Source organism: Genypterus blacodes, unplaced genomic scaffold (genome assembly GCF_046128005.1).
Source record: "Genypterus blacodes isolate CSIRO-AG114 ecotype Tasmania unplaced genomic scaffold, CSIRO-AGI_Gbla_v1 ptg000129l_1, whole genome shotgun sequence".
Classification (NCBI taxonomy): Eukaryota; Metazoa; Chordata; class Actinopteri; order Ophidiiformes; family Ophidiidae; genus Genypterus; species Genypterus blacodes.
The window spans coordinates 585,001-602,558 of record NW_027466931.1 but is presented as its reverse complement, the minus strand read 5'-3'; the positions used below and the strand labels follow the sequence as shown (position 1 = coordinate 602,558).

At 46.0% G+C, this 17,558-nt stretch overlaps 3 protein-coding genes and 1 long non-coding RNA gene across 4 annotated transcripts in view; 2 read left to right on the top strand and 2 right to left on the bottom strand.

The window, feature by feature from the left end:
* Window positions 1-559: 559 nt before the first annotated feature.
* psip1b (PC4 and SFRS1 interacting protein 1b) lies at window positions 560-9,001 on the bottom strand. Its single transcript, XM_076163238.1, has 12 exons — window positions 8,892-9,001; window positions 8,288-8,447; window positions 8,113-8,177; window positions 7,802-7,937; window positions 7,089-7,430; window positions 6,774-6,819; window positions 4,449-6,676; window positions 4,267-4,361; window positions 2,849-4,157; window positions 2,221-2,322; window positions 1,731-2,070; window positions 560-1,622 (listed from the first exon to the last, which is right to left on the bottom strand). Exons 2-12 carry the CDS (start codon window positions 8,366-8,368, stop codon window positions 1,603-1,605), a joined length of 4,764 nt encoding a protein of 1,587 aa, XP_076019353.1. The 5' UTR covers window positions 8,369-8,447; window positions 8,892-9,001; the 3' UTR covers window positions 560-1,602.
* Window positions 9,002-9,164: 163 nt separating this feature from the next.
* On the bottom strand, window positions 9,165-11,560 carry wdr55 (WD repeat domain 55). Its single transcript, XM_076163253.1, has 4 exons — window positions 10,993-11,560; window positions 10,609-10,715; window positions 10,199-10,468; window positions 9,165-9,977 (listed from the first exon to the last, which is right to left on the bottom strand). Exons 1-4 carry the CDS (start codon window positions 11,539-11,541, stop codon window positions 9,644-9,646), a joined length of 1,260 nt encoding a protein of 419 aa, XP_076019368.1. The 5' UTR covers window positions 11,542-11,560; the 3' UTR covers window positions 9,165-9,643.
* Window positions 11,561-12,237: 677 nt separating this feature from the next.
* On the top strand, window positions 12,238-13,892 carry LOC143010745 (uncharacterized). The gene is made up of 4 exons (XR_012964846.1): window positions 12,238-12,288; window positions 12,674-12,859; window positions 13,046-13,166; window positions 13,864-13,892. It is a non-coding gene; the product is annotated as an uncharacterized LOC143010745 (long non-coding RNA).
* Window positions 13,893-13,933: 41 nt separating this feature from the next.
* ccdc171 (coiled-coil domain containing 171) overlaps window positions 13,934-17,558 on the top strand; it is a gene marked incomplete at its 5' end in the record, with an annotated part of 7,526 nt that continues 3,901 nt past the window's right edge. Inside the window, 12 exons of the mRNA XM_076162970.1 lie at window positions 13,934-14,107; window positions 14,217-14,367; window positions 14,489-14,658; window positions 14,750-14,896; window positions 15,042-15,134; window positions 15,260-15,420; window positions 15,586-15,712; window positions 16,178-16,265; window positions 16,348-16,463; window positions 16,666-16,755; window positions 16,855-17,100; window positions 17,379-17,546. Of these exons, the coding sequence (XP_076019085.1) occupies window positions 13,934-14,107; window positions 14,217-14,367; window positions 14,489-14,658; window positions 14,750-14,896; window positions 15,042-15,134; window positions 15,260-15,420; window positions 15,586-15,712; window positions 16,178-16,265; window positions 16,348-16,463; window positions 16,666-16,755; window positions 16,855-17,100; window positions 17,379-17,546 (1,731 nt within the window). The remainder of the gene's footprint in view (window positions 14,108-14,216; window positions 14,368-14,488; window positions 14,659-14,749; window positions 14,897-15,041; window positions 15,135-15,259; window positions 15,421-15,585; window positions 15,713-16,177; window positions 16,266-16,347; window positions 16,464-16,665; window positions 16,756-16,854; window positions 17,101-17,378; window positions 17,547-17,558) is intronic.

The following is a 17,558-nucleotide window of genomic DNA, read 5'->3' as shown; positions in this document are numbered from 1 at the left end:
ACACTGAGGGACAAAAATTGAGACAGGACAAGTGTGTGTGTGAGCAAGAGACTGAAATAGATCAGAAAGAACTAGACTGAGAGAAAAAATTGAGAGAAATGGAGAGGGAGAGTGACCGAACTTCAACCCCTCACATCTCCATCCAGCTGGATGTTCCAGTTCAAGACATCTTGCATGGTTTTAGAAAACCCTCAATCCTTCAAAGGGTTTTTATCCCTAATTGTTTTCTTCTGATCTGGTCTTTAGGTGTGTTGAAGAGACATTCCAGAACCCCCTTAAAACCCCTTTTGTACCTCTAGGATCAAATTTAGGCATTTTGAAACCCATCAGCGGCCCTGAATCCTCCTCAAACACCTCAGAGAACCACATAAAGGATAATTGATCACCTGATTCTGGATCCTTGAAGCCTTGTGTAGATCCACAAAACCAAAGCAAAGACATCCTGAAGACCCTTGAAAAATAACCCGACCCCAAGCACGGAGCTAATCAACCTTCTCAAGCACACAGAAAAACAACACAAATTCAGAAAAACACAAGTCCACGACACATTAGCATAACAGTCACTTTTTTTATTGATCAAGGTGAAAACTATTTACACCATAACAGAATCTACGAGACGTTTACATGGCAGAAAATAACACCTGCACTTAAGTAGGAAAAAAGATAAAACGTATTACTGTCTCTGCAACACAAACATATTGATAAAAACAGAATAAAACGGGATGTACATAAAGTTTACCGTCGCCGTGTAAAACCACAGCACATTTAGCCCCTTTATAAAAACAAAGCAGCAAACCCACACAGTTAGCGGTGGATCGGCGATAGCATACGGGCGGGAAGATAATGCTTGAGTTTTTACGCTTAAATTGCTCCGTGCCATTTCTAACAATACCACATCTGATTAAAGACAAACTTAACAACAAAAAGTGAGGGAAGAGGAAACGCCTCTCTCCTCACAACTAGGAACACTTAGGACTGCTGGGTTAAGGTTAAGTTAACCTTAGCTAACCTTTAACCTTCAGGTTTCACAACCTGCACCTGGGTGCTAGCATGACCAAGCCTCACTTCGGGGACTTGCTTCAATGCTGCAGAAACAGCGTAAAGAAGGAAAGACGGAAGGACCGTTCTGAAAGCTTGTAGCATGTTAAGCACGATCTTATGATGTAACATGCCAACACTGGCGCGTGAAGAGCAACAATGTCAAGATTAACAGAGCTCAAAGTACAGCTGTGATAAAAGGGTTTAGCTTATTATGAGGACATTTAATGCTCATCGTGGAATTGATAAAGGAAAAGCATGAAACTGTCCAGATAAATATTAGTGTTGGGTTTGATATATAATCCCACTGAAAATTAATACAAGCTCGCAGGAGATAATGAACAACAACAAACCATACAATTATTTACTGAGGGTTAGTCCCTAAAGTTGCGGTAACAGAACAATAGAGCGTTTCCGGTATGCATTCATGGGGTTGCTGTATAGCGCCTGTAAATTTATCTGTGCCTTTGTGTGTGTGAGAAAAGTGTGTAAGTTTTGGAAGGTCAAATACGACAAAAAAAGCAGGGCGAGTCTCAGGTGAAGTTGGTTCCGTCCACTGTGTCCTCAGGAATCGGCCACTGGAGCTGCAACACACACATTTTATACATAATAAAACAAGTTGTATGTATGTCAAGCTCACTTGTCAATCAAGCTTTGATTCACATCATTGCAATTACTGATCATTTCTTTACCTCCAGCTTTGACCTCTTCCACGTCTGCTGCCATCACCTCCATCATAGGCTCCTTCTCCTCCTCTTCCCCCCCCTCTCTGTCACCACCACTGGTCCTCCTCGTCTCCTCCACCTGCCCGATGCGCCTCTTTACCTCCTGCAGCAACTCCCCCCTCCTTTTTCTCTCCTTCCACCGCTCCACCCGCTGCGCCTCCTCCCGCTCCTTCTCCTCCAGCAGCGAGCGCAGGAAGGCGGTGCTCACCACCTCCTCGCCTTCGCCCAGCAGGTAGGCATTCTTGAAGCGGTTGTACAGCATGGAGGCCTTGTCCATCACGGCCTGGTTGGCTCTGTAGTACCGCATCTAAACACCAAAGACAAACGGGGAAATAAGCCTCGTCTCGTGCTTTTCTCATTTTTGTCTGTAAAGGTTCTCTTTACAGAAATATTAGGCAACCAAACTTGCTTTTCTCATTTTTGAGTCGGACAAAGGAGGAAACATGAGCCTTCATACCTTCCTCAGTGTGGCAACTAGTTCGCTGTGCCTCTTGACGTGTTGAGACTTCACGTAGAGCATGCTGAGTTGATCCAAAGCCAGGAGACACTTACTGATGTCCTGAAATAAGAGGCAGAAATAGACATTCGGGACCTTTAGAAACACCTCAAACCTTGTGTTTTATTAGTTAATTAAACGTTTTTCTGTAGGTTTGGAATCCTAGATGGAGGGTCTTAAGAGACTTTTCAAAACACAGATCCTCACTTAAGAGATTTAAAACGTTAAAGCTCTTCCAAGTACTTCTAGAAGTCATCAAAGAAGTACAAACCTTCAAAGAGACATCTTGAACCACTTAGTAAACTTCTCTATGATCTGAGATGAGGAGAATAATTTCCGGAACTGAAGGTTCTACGAGGATCGAAGACCCTCTCGTGCTCATACGAATGAAGTGAATGAGATGACATCTACAGCCATCTTGCAACATCCTCAAGCACCCCGGGAACCTCCTTGGGGCCCCTCAACAGCAATCAAAGTGTATTGATCCCCTTAACACTACTCTGAAGTCCAACCACAGATCAACCAGACCAAGACCCCTCAATCCTACTAACCAGACACTATATACAGTGTGTGTGTGCGTGTGCCTTACAGGGTTGTCTGACTTCAGTGCGATCCTGATGTCTCCATGGATTCTGTGCAGAGTCGAGTCTGTCAGCGTCATGGTTGCAGATTTCTTTGTTGCCGGTAGTGTCTTCCTCTCCGTCGCGCTCCCTCCTTCCGCTCTCGATTTGTCGGCTCTCTGTGACTCCGCGCTCGTGTTCTTTGACGTCTTTTCATCTTTGGTTTCTTGCTCCGTGTCCACTTTGTCGGTTTTCGGAGTCTTCGTCCCCACAGCGCTCTTGTCTTCCGTTGCCGTCCTCATATCTCCGTCAGGTTTTTCGCTCTTTTCCGATCGCCTCCTCTGATCTCTTGTCATCATTTTCTCCCTCTCTGCTTCCTTCCTCCTCTCCAGGGAGCTGGTTTCTGCGTTTGCTCCCTGCTTGTCCTCGCTCTTCTTAGACGGCATCTCGTCTCCACTGCTCTTCTTCTCCTTCTTTACCTCTGTCACGCTCTTGTCTTTCGCTTTTGTTCTTTCAGCTTCTTTCTCCACCTCTGCGGTCTTTATCTCAACCTTTCCATCCCTATCGCTCTTCTTTTCGGGTTTCTTCCCCTCATCCGCTGCCTTTGTCTTTTCCCAGCTGGTGCTCTTCCTTTTCTCGTCTACTTTCTTGACGTCCATCTTTTCCCCTTTTTCTGTCGCCTGTTGACACATCTTCTCTTCTTTCCTCTCTTCCTCTGCCGCCACCATTCCTCCCATCATGCTCTTTACCTGAACCTTGGCTTTCTGGCCAGCCGCCGCTTTCACAATCTTTCCAATTATCTTCCTCTCCTCCTTCTTCTCCTCTTCCTTCGGCTGCTTTGGTCCCTCCATCTTGGCATCTTCTGCTTTCTTCTCTTCCTTCTTGTTCAATGTTGCCGTCTTCGTCTCTTCCATTCTGACCTCTGTGTTCTTTTCCTCTGTCTTCGTCTTAGTCGTGGGTTTGATGATTTTAGTCGATCTGTCCGTTTTGTAGCCCTCTTCCAACTTTGTCTTCTTTGCAGTCTTCTCCTCTTTCTGTCCATCCATCTTTACCCTCATTGACTTCATGGTTCTCTTCTCTCCAGATTGTTTCTCTCCCTCATCCGTCTCGTCTTTCTCAACACGTCCTTCCGGTTTGTCCCCGTCTGCCTTTCTGACCTTGACATTTTTGTTTTCCTTCTTCCTCGTCATCGTTTTCATACTAACAATGGGTTTGACGCCCATCTTCTTGCCGATCACTTTGGCGAAGGTGGACTTTTTGCCGTCGGCCTTCTTCCCTGCGGCCTTCTGACTTCCTGCCTTGTAACTCTCGGCCATCACCTTCCTCCGTTCGATTTTCCTGATAAGAAAGAAGAACAAATTTGATCACTGAACTACACACAGCAGAATGTGTGTGTGTGTGTGTGTGTGTGTGTGTGTGTGTGTGTGCATGCGTGTGTGTGTCTTACTCATGGCTCTTCCTCTTTGCTCCTCTACCGGCCTTCAGCAGGCCTCTGAGAGATTTCAGCAGACTCTCCCTCTTGGCAGCTATGCGGCGCTCTCGCTGCATAAAGAGAACATGTTTTGCATTTATTAACATTTGCAATGTTTATGAAATTATTTCTGAAAGGAAACGCCATATGCGCCCTACCTCCTCCTCCACAGCGCCGCCTCCTTGCTTCTCGTCTTTCCCCGCTGACGTCCCCTCGTCTGTCTCTTCCTCTGTCATCCTCACATCCATCTTTCTGTCCACACCTGCGCCCTCATCCGTTTCTTTCTCTATCTCCTCCTCCTCCACAGATCTCGTCTTCACTCTGTTGCTCTCCGTCTTCTTCTTTACTTCCGTTTTCTCCACCGTCTTCTTCTGGGTGGTCTCTTCTTTCGTCCCTGCCATGTCCTGTTTCTTTAACTCCTCCTCTACCTGCTTGCCTTCCATCCTCCCTTCCTCTTTCCTCTCTCTCTTCCTCTTTGTTCCTTCGTTCTCCACTGCTTTCCTTTCTCTGGTCTCCCTCTTTGACGTCTCCTCTTTCGTTGCCAATTCTTTCCTTCCCATTTTCTTCTGCTCCTCCTTCCCTTCCTCCATTTCTGTTCTCCCACTCTTCTTTCCACGGCTCTCTGAGGACTTCTTTACTTCAGTTTTTTGCTCCATGTCGCCACCTCCCTTCTTCTCTTCACCTTTCTCCTCTCTCTTCCTCTTCACTGGTTTCCCTCCTCCCCTTGTCGTCACATCCTTTCCTGACATGCTGTCTTGTTTTGTTTTCTTCTGCTCCTCCTTCCCTTCTTCTCGCTCTGTTCTCCTCGTCATCTTTCCTCGTCTCTCTGATGAATTTTCCTTCATTCTCTCTTCTTTCTCAACAGTCTTTCCATCCATCTCTTTAGTTTTCTCCACCTCATCTTTGTTGCCTTCCGAGCCAACATCCTTCTTAGTTTTCTTCTCTACCTCCTTCTCCTCTGCCTCCTCTCTTCCCATCTTCATTCCTTGTCTCTCTGATGACTTTTCTTTTGTTCTTTCGGGCTCTTTGCTCTCATCTTTCTCAGCAGGCTTTGCATCCTTCTCTTTCATATTTTCCTCCTCTTTCTCCTTTGCATCTGTCTTTTCTTGCATGCCTGCGTCCTTCTTCATTTTCTTCTCGTCTTCCTGCTCCGCCTCTACTGTTCTCCTCGTTGTCTTTGCCTGTCTCTCTGAAGATGTTTCCCTCTTTCCATCCTTCCCTTTTGTCATCGAATCTTTCTTTCCTTTCTTCTCTTCTGTCTCCTCTGTTCTCCTCGTCTTCATTCCTTGTCTTTCTGATGACTTTTCTCTCATCCTCTCTGGCTCTCTCTTCTTAACCGTCTTCACAGATTTCCCATCCTTCTCTTGAGTTTTGTCCTCCTCTTTCGTCATTGTATCATTCTGGCCTTCGTCTGCATCCTCCTTTGTTTTCATCTCTACCTCCTTCTCTTCCACCTCTTCTGTTCTCCTTTCCATTCCTTGTCTCACTGATGTTGTTTCTCCTGTTCTCTCCGGTTCTTTCTCCTCATCTTTCTCAGCAGTCTTCTCTTTCATTTTTCCTACCTCTTTCTCCGTCACTTCTGTCTTACATTCCAAGAGTGCAACCTTCTTATTCTTCTCTTCCTCCTTCTCTTCTGCCTCGTCTGTTTTTGCCTCCATTGCTTGTTTTTCTGATGACTTTTCTTTCGTTCTCTCCTGCTCTTTCTCTGCAGTCTTTCCATCCTTCTCTTTCCTCATCACATCTGTCTTAACTTCCATACCTGTATCTTCCTTTGTTTTCTCTTCTTCCGCCTCCTGTGTTCTCCTCATCCTCATTCCTTGTCTCTCTGACGACGTCTGTCTTGTTGTCCGTTGTTTCTTCTCTGCCTGCTTCTCTTCCGCTCTCCTCGTCTTCATTCCTTGTCTGTCTGGTGACTTTTCTCTTGTTCTCTCCTGGTCTTTCTCTACAGATTTTCCATCTTTCTCCTGCTCTTTTGTCATCACATCTTTAACTTCTACGCCTGCATCCTTCATTTTCGTCTCTTCCGCCTCCTCTGCTCTTCGCGTCTTCATTCCTCGTCTCCCCAAGGCCATCACCTCTCTATTTTCTTCCAGGCCTGCATCCTTGTTCGGTGTCTCCTGTGCCTCCTTCTCTCCCGCCTCCTCTCTTCTCCTCGTCTTCATACCATGGCCCTCTGAAGTCCTCTCTCCTGGTTTGTCCTCCTCTGCCTTCTTTTTTGACATCTCCCCTTTTTTCCCTGCCACACCATCCTGCTTGCTTTTCTCCTGTGACTCCATCTCTCCCTCCTCTTCTCTCTTCCTCTTGACTGCTTGGCTTTCTGACACCTTTGCTTCATCTCTCTCCATCTTTCCATCTTCCTGGATGGAAGTCTTCCGCCTCTTTCTGGCTAAAATGAAAAGTCGGTGATAAAGGTTATTTGAAACGTATCATTTGCATTAATAAACAATAATCCATAGTTATCATTCGCAAATAATGTGTTTTACCTGGCGTGGTGATACCAGGTGTGGTTCTCTTACTGAGCAGCTCAGCCTGACAGAGGAACAAAAACATTTAGACTCACAGATGCATTTGTTCAGAATGTGTGTGTATATCATACTACTTATAATACATTTGCTGATTTATCAAAAAGTGTGATTGTTGGATTAAGTTAACCTTCAATTTAGGTTAATTTTGAGATTCCAGGCAGGGATCATTTGGAACATTCAGACACATTCCAGCACAGTTGGAAAGCTATTTTACAAATTGAAATGAAAATGAATCAGATGGCACAACTCTTCTTCCACACATCCTCCTCCTACCTCTTTGATTTTCTTGACTGCAGTGGCTCTGGGGCTCCTAGCTGGGGACAGTTCTGTGCAAGTGGTCGCCCTGGAATCTGCCGCTTTGCTCCTGGTCGTGGTGGGTCCAATGGCAGAAGCTTCCAGCACTTCTGTACCTTTATCAGCAGGAGAACTTTCCTTGGAACTCATACTTGTGTCAGTAGCCATGTTGCTATCCAGCTTAGCGGGAGTCCTGGAAGGGGTGGACTTACTAGCGGGTGATTTCACTTTAGTACCTTTCTTCTCAAGTTTAGCAGGTGTCATTTTACTGGCAGGAAATAGTTTTACTAGAGAAACTTTTGCAGTTTTGACTTCTGGCATCTGAGAAGAAAACAGAGAAGATGAATCAATAAACCATGTGTCAAATATGTGTTTATCTATACGTTACCTCAGACAAGGGGGTTATGTTTTTGATCCCATTTGTCTGTTAGCAGGATATCTCAAATAGTTGTTAACTGATTTCAATGAAACTTGGTGGACAGGTTGGACAAAAAAATGTAATTCATTCCAGGATTCTTTCGGGGTTTTCTGAATCTTAGTTGGATAGAATCACCTATTTGTTGACTTTTTGGCTTAAGCGCAATAGTTGTCAATAGTTGTAAAAGATGATGCGTTACATAACTGGAAAGAAAACAATCGACGAATATACTCAGGGTTGCAACTGACAACAAACTTCTCAACTACCAACTCACTTTGACTTTACTGCCCACTGCAGGTGTGTTCTGGATCTCCCACATCCCCTCTGTGAAGCCTTTAATGCGAACGCCACAGCCATATTTCATCTTGTTACCCTTGAAAGGAATGATGTTGTCATGTGGGAGGTGACCACTAGAGAGAGAGTCAGAGACAGAGAGATTCACCTCAGTTAATCCAAAATGATCTAGTTCATCTTCTAAAATTTACATCGATGCCATTTTAATTGTTCATTTGCAATTACTGACAATCAACACAAAAACAATTCCCACAATATATGACAAAAGTGTCCCTGACAGGCAGCACATACATTTGATGGGTTCCGAAAAAGAAAACCATGACCCGTTTCTTGGATGCCCCTTCAGACTTGCAGATCTGAAAACATACAAATATGTTATTTGAGTACAGCTCATGTGAACATTTAATATGTGCAACATGTGTGTATATGTGTGTATATGTGTGTGTGTGTGTGTGTGTGTATATACCCTGGCAGGCCAGTATGGGAAGCCTTTCATCTTGGCAAACACCAAGTCTCCTGGTTTAAACTCCATCCTTTCCCACGGCATCCTGCAGCTTTAATCCTCAAACACATGCAATGGAATTGAACCTTCAACCTCTGCCCGACCGTGGAGCCTGGACAGGAACCTGATGAGGAACAGGTGATTGGCAAATGGAAATTTGCTTTGAAATAATCTCACAACACTATCTCACTTACAACGTGTGTTGAAAAAGAATAAGAGCTTAAGGAACAACATAAACCGCTGTGATGTCGACAATTTGTGTGCATTTCTGTCAATGACACACAAGACGACATCCCCGATGTAAACACGTCACTTTTCGGGCCGGAAATCTAAATCTATTTACTTTTAACAACGTTGCGTGGTGTGTCAATGGTGAACATGACGCGGTTGATTCATCGTTTTTATTTTCACCCGCATCTTCACTCATTGTTTACAATAAACGCGTGCTAGCATAGAAGCTAAGCCCCGCTAACCTCCGCTATTTTCTGGCTGACGGGGTGATCAAAATATATCTCTGCATTAGCCTTGACTCTTAAGTATTTAGTAGATGAGTAACGCGAATACTCACAGAAGAAAAACAACTGTATTCCTTGGCAAATGCCGTTGCTTATCTGCACAAGAGCCCTTGTCACTTCGCTTGCCAGCTCACCGCCATGTTGGCTGATTGGCTCGTGTCACGTGACTGGTGAGCCCAGTGGTTTCCCGCCCACAGCCGGGGCGTACCAAGAGACGTGGGGGGTTACGTGTGTTGGGGAACATACCAACATTATAACGAGTAAGTTAGTTTCTCTTACAGTGAAATGTTAAAAATTATAACCACTTCATAACAAATTGTCTTTATTGGTTCAGCTTCCGTTTGTTTTACGTTATGATACGTGTGTTGAAAAAGGACCATACCAATGTAGCCATCTTTTCTGGCCAAAATATTATAAAACTTCATCTAAATATGTTTAAATGTGTTGCTTGTCAGTCATGCTTTCATATCAGTCTTATTTATACGTACATTAAAGTGGATTTTGTGCAAATCAAAAGTTTGTCATTTTAAATACTCTGCATGGTGTGAAAACACACTTTTTGTGTCACCTGTGCTGTGAATTCAATGTATGTTGTGTGTAAAAGCTTCCAATCAATTAAGAATTAAAGTATGTACAATTTTAATGTCAATTTGAATTAATTTAATATAACAAAAAGCATTTCGTCAACTGTCCCAACAGATTTTGCTGGGTAAAGGCAGTTAACAGACTCAACATAACTTTATCCTAATCAATAACCATATTCAAACTGTCCAAAGGCACAGAAACCACACAGCTGAAAAGCTTTTTAATCGCTGCCACTGTCACTGTCATCCTCTTCTTCATCCTCCTCCTCCTCCTCTTCCTTCTTCTCTGTTTCGTCTACAAGTCCTGAGAAGAAGTCGTTTTCTCCGTGTGCCTTCTTGGTCAGAGACTTTAGTCGTCCGTCCTTCTTCTTTCTCTTGCGGTACACGTTGACAGTGGTTTCCGGTAAGCCGGAAATGTCCCAGAATTTGACGAGCTGGTCGTGAGCGCAGCTGACCAGGAAGCGGCTGTCACGGGAGGTGGCAAGCTCTTCAACTGGCTCGCCGACGTGCTGCCCGATGCAGCCGATGACCCGGTTGGGAAGGAGGTTGATGGCTCTGATGGAGGACAGACATTATATTGGTTGAAACATTGATTCATTTACACAGACTAGTTACATGTCAATACTTTAATATAAACAGCGTATTGGAGTATTTCCCATTGTGTTACTACAATTTGTACATTATGTTACCATCTGACAGGCAGATTGATATGGATCACAGTCACACCCTAACTAACTACAAACTACACCCGGTGACCCCAGGTGACCCCTGCTCACCGAATATACCCATCCATGGAAGCTGTGCACATGATGCTGTCCGTGACGGGGACGATGCAGTCCACCGACTCAGCCTTGACTGCGAATCGGTCGCTGGTGGCTCCGAACCCGTTCCAGTTGAAGATGTAGACGGTCCCCTCGCTGGAGCCGCAGACCACCTTCCTCCCTTTCTTCATCAGCGCCACAGAGGTGAGGTCGCCGTTCTGATACTCCGACAGCAGCTCGAAGCGGCGCCGTTTAATGTTGAAGACGCCCATTGTGCCATCACCGCTGTTCAGGACATAAGATGAGATTGTCTCAAAAACACTCTGTGATGGTGCATTCAAAGACACACTGACATTTCAGATTTAACAGATGCAGTTTCAGTGCTTATTGGCACTTGTGTTAATGTACTTAGTATTATTATATACCTGGTAGTCAGTAGGATCCTCTTGGCCTGGTCCACAGTGATGTCACTAATGTAGTCCTCGTGGTGTTTGAGATCCATGACGGCTGTCCCTTTCCTCATGTCCCAAACCTTCAGAAAGAAACAAGACAATTACTCAAGTTACTTAAGTTTGGTATTGCATAAAGGAGCACAGAACAACCAAGATCACTTAAGACCACCACTTGTGATTTCCAAACGCTCCAAAAGGATAAAACATTTGCAAACCAGAGGGGAAAATCAACACTAACTCTGCCGGTGTCACTTGATCACGACAGAACAGTGGACAAAAAGTATCGGACCATGTCAGACTATCGTGGACCCCTATAGCCCCCCTGATGTGGCCCAAGCTGCTTGTTCAGATTCAGACCTTGAGGGTGCCTGCGTCGTCTCCGGTGGCCAGGATGTTTTCGTCCACCAGCAGCAGGCTGTTGATGGGGACCTCGTGGGCTCCGCGGATCCGGGTAACCAGCTGTCCTCGCTCCGAGTCCAGCGCGTGCACGGCCTTGTCCCGTGAGACGGTGTAGAGCTTCAGTCCGTCCGCGGAGAAGCGCACCTGGCGGCAGGACTTCATGTGGTGTCCCGACGACCACAGCTCCCGGTTCTCCCCCTCCGTGCAGGAGTAGGAGAAGGCGTACACGTCCCCATCCACGTCCCCGCAGGCCAGCATGTCTCTGGACGGGTGGAGCGCCACCGAGTTCGCGGCCGCCTCCAGCCGAATGTCTTGCGGGGTGTCCCGGATTTTAGGTCCAGCAGGTTCGTCTTCGTCCTCGTCTTCATCCTCATCTGATTCTGGACCCACCGGTTCTGTTTGGGATGGGCCCGGGTCTTCACTCGTTTCTTCAGCTTCTGTTTTGAGAGATTCTGGAGGGTCTGGTTCTGTGGATGTAGTTTCAGCGTGTTCCGTGGAAGTCGCCATAATGTTTTCCTTCTTTTCTTCTTCTACACACATTAAACACACCAGAAAGCAGAGATGGGTTATACTGCCCTCTGCTGTACTGACACAATTCGACATCATTACTGTAAACTAAACCAATATTCATCGAGATATATATTTTTTGTTTTCACACATGAAACACATTACAACTGCATCAACTTGTAATCAATTCAAAAATGTCCTCTTCCATGTTGTAAAATTTGAAAATATTTGAATTGAATTGTTGAATTGAACGTGGTGTAAATAAACAAAGTACAAGTACAAGTTCAAGGTGTTGTACTTTACAAATGCACAATAAAATGTATGCCGGTACTCAACTACTTTAAAAAAGGAAATATGCCCGAGTATTGGGGCCATAGATGAAAAACAAAAAGGGAGTTTCCGAAGATAAAGTCTAAATATTTTACGACTAAAGGTCCAAATGTGAAGAGAATGACATCACAGTGCCACAAAAACGAATAAGAAACAATTTTACTTATCAACAAGTTATCAACAAGCAGCTGAATGATTTTTTTTTACTACTTTTACGGCAATTAAAATACTACGAATTTATGTCCACTAGAGGGCGATAAAGCAACACCAATAATGCGGCGAGACCCTAAAGACGAGGAACATGCCCGGTGCTCGAACCCAACCAATCCGCACCGAGGCGGAAGTGACGCAATCCATTTCGCGTCTGGACGCTAAAGATGGCGTCAGATTCAAACTATTCTCCCTGTCGTTTTTTGAGTAAGTGTTATTAAGAGTTTACTACACATTTCCCATTACTATGCTGTGTAAGTATGTGATATAAGTGCGTTGTTGGAGCTTTTAATGTGGTTAAGAGTTTGTTTGGTCGTTTATCTCAAAGAGAACGCTTGAATGTTGTGTGTTATATTGTTTGATGTGGAGCAGCACGAAACCCGTCATTACATCATTTTAAGTCGACTGACAAAAATATAGAAATGCTGGTGCTTGACTCGGCGCGGGTTACACATGGTTAAGACCGTTTTAGAAGTCTTCTTAAATCTGCTTATGGAGAATGACCGAAATCGCGCTGTGTGAGAGTGAAATCTCTGCTTGAAATGTAACACGTCAATACTTTGGCAGTGATCTATGTTGTTGCTGTATGCAGGCCGAGTTTCAGAGAGTTAAAAAGGGGGTCATGGCTGAATTTCCAGGTTTAGATCTGGATGTTTCTCTTCGTTTACCGGGATGAGTGCGTCTGCTGGCCCGGCAACAGGAACCAGGCAACCGAGGTTTCCTCCAGAGCCTCAGCAGTTGGTTGCGTCATCAAAGCATCACACAAGTACAAGAGCAGGTTCCTAATTGAATTTGTTTTATTACCATATCAAAACATACTGCGCCCTTTTCCGCGGTTTATTATTATTGTGTAAATTCAGTAAATATTTGACATTTGTAAATCGTTTGAGATACACTAATACATTTTATGATGTCGATTTTATGCAACAATAGTTTGAAACACGCTCCGTTCTGCTTTATTCAGCGTTAAGCCACAGGGCGATGCCGGGCGAAGCAGCGGAGCGTCGTAGCCGCGTCAAGCGCGCCGAGAGCCGGCAGCGGCGAGATGAGCAGCGGGGGAGGAGCACCAAGGAGGAAACAACGAGGTGAGGACCTTCAGCGTCAATGGTGTAAAGCAACAAAACAAAGATAACGTACATTTTAAACAAAGTGGTAAACTACGACCACCGTAAGAGCTTGTGTCTCATTACGGGTCTATTAATTGTACGGCTCTTTACGTTACGCATTGGCTAAAGCGCGTGACCGTGTCTGAAGCACATGTAGGTACCGGAACATAAACAAACTGCCCTTGACCTTTACAAAAATAAAAGCTTACTTGTCAACAGTCATTATTAATTATTATTTACCGATAAGAAACATTTATGCAAATATTAAAATACTTACATCAGCAATATTACAATAGAGATACAACAGATAACCAATAAACCTTTTGGGGGTTATTTACATATATTTTTATTTTTATTTTTACTGAACTGCTTATCTAACATATAGCAAAGGCAGTTTGCTCACGTGCAGCCTGTATCACACAAGGTAGAAATGCCAGAGTGAGCAACTAGACATACTTCACCTCAGTACTGTTTTTTAAAATACTGTTACTAAATACTTTTAAAATTAATAGCAACAGTAAATGACTCCTATTTTTTTTCTAGTGGATGAATTTTACTTGTAACTTGAATCTCAGCATTAACTTGAGTGTGGCTTTGAGGTACTTTGTTGCTAACTGCTTACAGATTTGATACAAAACGATGAATAAGGAGTGACATATTTATAATCATCCTCCAGGCGGGGCAAGATCATCACCGCTCTGCTGGGAGAGGAGGAGGAGGAGGAGGAGGGAGGAGGAAGAAGAAGGGGGGAGTGGGCAGAGAAGGGGGTAACCCGAGGAGGTGAGGGAAAGAACGAGAGGAGGAGGAGGAGGGCGGCATCAGAAGGAGGTGAAAGAAGCGAAGAGTCTGAGAAACTCCTGTGGAAAATCAACCAGCTGGAGAAAGAGAAACTGGAGCTGACGTCTGTCCACAACCAAGAGGTGAGAACGAGCAGAGGAGCGATCAGACGGAACCTTCCAAAGGCGTTCCAAACCCGTAAATGTGTGTGTGTGTGTGTGTGTGTGTGTGTGTGTGTGTGTGTGATCTCAGCTGTGCGGTCTGCAGGCGGAGCATGCTCGGCTGAGGGCGGCGGTGGAGCGAGGGGAGGCACAGCGGGTGGAGCTGCAGTATCAGCTCACCGTCAGCGGCAGAGACGCCGACCGAGTCGCTGAGCTCAGCAGAGACAAGCACGCACTCACAGGTACACACGCTGTAACACACGCACACAGCGGGGGGTCAGTGGATACACACACTCACTCAGGCGCTCAGTAGAGGCCAACACTGTTTTTCTGTGTTTACATATGTGTGTGTGTTTGTGTCAGATCGTGTGGAGGAGCTGCAGCAGACGGCTCAGGTGCTGCAGAAATCGCTCGAAATTACTCGGCAGGCCAGGGAGGAGAACCAGCATGCTTTGCAGCAGGAAGTGGAGGAGCGCGACAGGGTGGTGCAGAGCATCACTACGGAAAACGAGCGGCTACGCCAGCTGCTGCAGGTCAGACACACACACACACACACACACACACATACACACACATACACACACTTAAGATTTGGTTCATGTCTTCTCTCCTCTCCGTCTCCAGGAGCAGGAGGAGGCTCTGGAGGGGCTGGAAGGGAAGATGAAGGAGGTGCAACTGGAGAAAGAGAAGGAGGCCAAAGTGAGCATACAGCAAGCCAGGGAGCTGAAATACCTGGAGGAGAGAGAGGAGAGGAGAGGGAGAGAGAAAGAGGTGAGGAAGAAGAAGAAGGACAGGGTGATAAGAAATCTTTCCCTATCTTGGTCCCTTTCCCTTTACTCTCTCATTCTTCATGTCTCTCTCTCTCTCTCTCTCTCTCTCTCTCTCCCCCCCCCCCCCCCTCTCTCTTGTCCTCCAGCTGTCAGATCAGAAGGTAAAGTCTCTTGAGTCAAACCTGGGGGTGGAGCGAGCTGCTCACCTGGAGTCTAAGTTCAACTCTGAGGTCATCCAGGTGAGACTGGAAAAAACGTATCTTTTTGAAAATTCAGAAAAATACATTTCACGTTTAAATGGCTTACCATCTCTCGCTCTCTCTCCGTCTCCGTCTCTGTCTGCGCTGTGTGTGTCTTGCTGTAGCTACGGGTCAGGGACCTGGAGGCAGCTCTGGTAGTGGAGCGCTCCGGCCAGCAGGAGGCGCAGAGCAGCCTGGATCTGCTGCGAGCCCAGTTCAGGGAGGTGGAGCGAGCTTACTGCCTGGAGAGAGAGAGGAGCGGCTCCACTCAGCACGCTCTGGAGCGGTGAGGTTGCCACGACAACATGCACAGACATTCAGCATTCACTGTCCAAAGTCACAGTTTGAAAGATGATTATTAATTATATTGTAATGTCTATATAATGATTTCATTTATAATGATTTATATTTGATATTATTTATGTATGTGTGTTCTTGTGTGCACACACAGCTACGAGCAGTGCAAGTCTGACCTGAGAGCTGCCTTGGAAGCAGAGAGGAAGACGACCTCTGACCTCACAGACCGTCTGGAGGAGGAAAAGAGACGGCATGCTGACACACACTTGCTGCTGGAGAAGGTCACTAGCAAACACACTTTTCACTTTTAACAAAATGACGTGTTTTACATTTTCTTTGACTTTTGACATCTCTCTCTCTCTCTCTCTCTCTCGCTCTCTCCGTGTGTGTGTGTGCTCTCTCTCTCTCTCTCTCTCTCTCTCTCTCTCTCTCTCTCTCTCTCTCTCTCTCTCTCTGTGTGTGTGTGTGCTCTCTCTCTGTGTATGTGTGTGTGTGCTCTCTCTCTCTCTCTCTCTCTCTCTCTCTCTCTCTCTCTCTCTCTCTCTCTGTGTGTGTGTGTGCTCTCTCTCTGTGTATGTGTGTGTGTGCTCTCTCTCTCTCTCTCTCTCTCTCTCTCTCTCTCTCTCTCTCTCTCTCTCTCTCTCTCTCTCTCTCTCTCTCTCTCTGTGTGTGTGTGTGTGTGTGTGTGTGTGTGTGTGTGTGTGTGTGTGTGTGCGCGCTCTCTCTGTGTGTGTGTGTGTGTTCAGGCTGATAAGAGACACTCTGATTTAGAAAAGGCCCACATGAGCTGCATGAAAGAGATCAGTGAAATACTACAACAACAGTGCAACACAGGTACACACCTTGTCACCTGTGTGTGTGTTTGTGTGTGTGAGTGTGCGTGTGTGTCTATACATTAAATCTGTCATGTCTGCAGGCTGCCATTCTCCTGCAAAGGATAATGGGAACCAAAGTCCCTGCGCTGTGATTTTGGAGCTGTTGATGTCGACACTCGGCGGCTACAGAAGCAGACTGGAAGAGACGGACAAAAAGGTACACACACACACACACACATTTTCTCATTCAATGAATCCCTGAAATATCGTGAATGTTGTGCACACATGATGCCATCGAATTTATGCACATGGTTGATAAATGAATTCCTCTTAAATGCTGTTATAATCATTACATGAAGCTTTATTGCACAACATTAAAAGGCTGTTTGAACGTGTGTGTGTTGCATTTCACTTGTCAGCTCAGGGATTTGCTGTTTGCGTCAGAACGCCTGGAGGAGCAGAACACGACTCTGCGACAGCTCAGCTCAGATTGCAGGAGGCAAACCCAGGTAAGCCCGACAAAACGACTCTGGGTAGCGCTGTTTGTTTACGTTGCAGGTCCATGTACCGTGACCCTTCAGAATAAAAGCCCCCTCTCTTCCTCTCAGCAGGTGGAGCAGCTGCTGGCCGGCCTGAGTGAGGAGGCGACACGCCTGCGGCAGGAGAACTCCGATTGGTCGACGAAGAGCCGGAGCCTCGGGGCGGAGATGGAGCGAGAGAGGGAGGAGAGGGCGAGAGAGAGGGAGGAGAGGGCGAGAGAGAGGGAGGAGAGGGTGAGAGAGAGGGAGAGAGAGGGGCTGGAGAGAGCAGCAGAAGTCCAGAGGATCACAGAACACTACCAGGAAGAGTCAAAGGTGCTCACATCCACTCTGTCGGTCTATCTCTCTCCGTCTCCGTCTCACTCATTGCCTCCCTCCCCCCCCCCCCTCTCCCACCCCCTCTCTCTCTATCTCTCCCTTCCTCTCTTTCTCTATCCATACCCCCTGCCCACTCACTCTAACAGATTAATGTCATTATACTATAAACATCATTTCATTAAACTGCTTATGTAAACCTCATCAAGCGCCATCACACTGAGCTGTGTGTGTGTGTGTGTGTGTGTGTTTGACTGTGTGTGTGTGTGTGTGTGTAGGCTCGTCTGTCCTTCCTCTACTCTCTGTACCAGCGCCTCTTGGCCGGCTGTGTCCTCCTGGCTGAGCCCCCGAGCATCCTGGGTAACTTCACCTGGAAGGAGCTCTGTGATGTCATCACAGAACAGGCCGACCGGCTGAGCTCGGACCTAGGAAAGGCTGAGGACAAGGTGAAGAAAAGG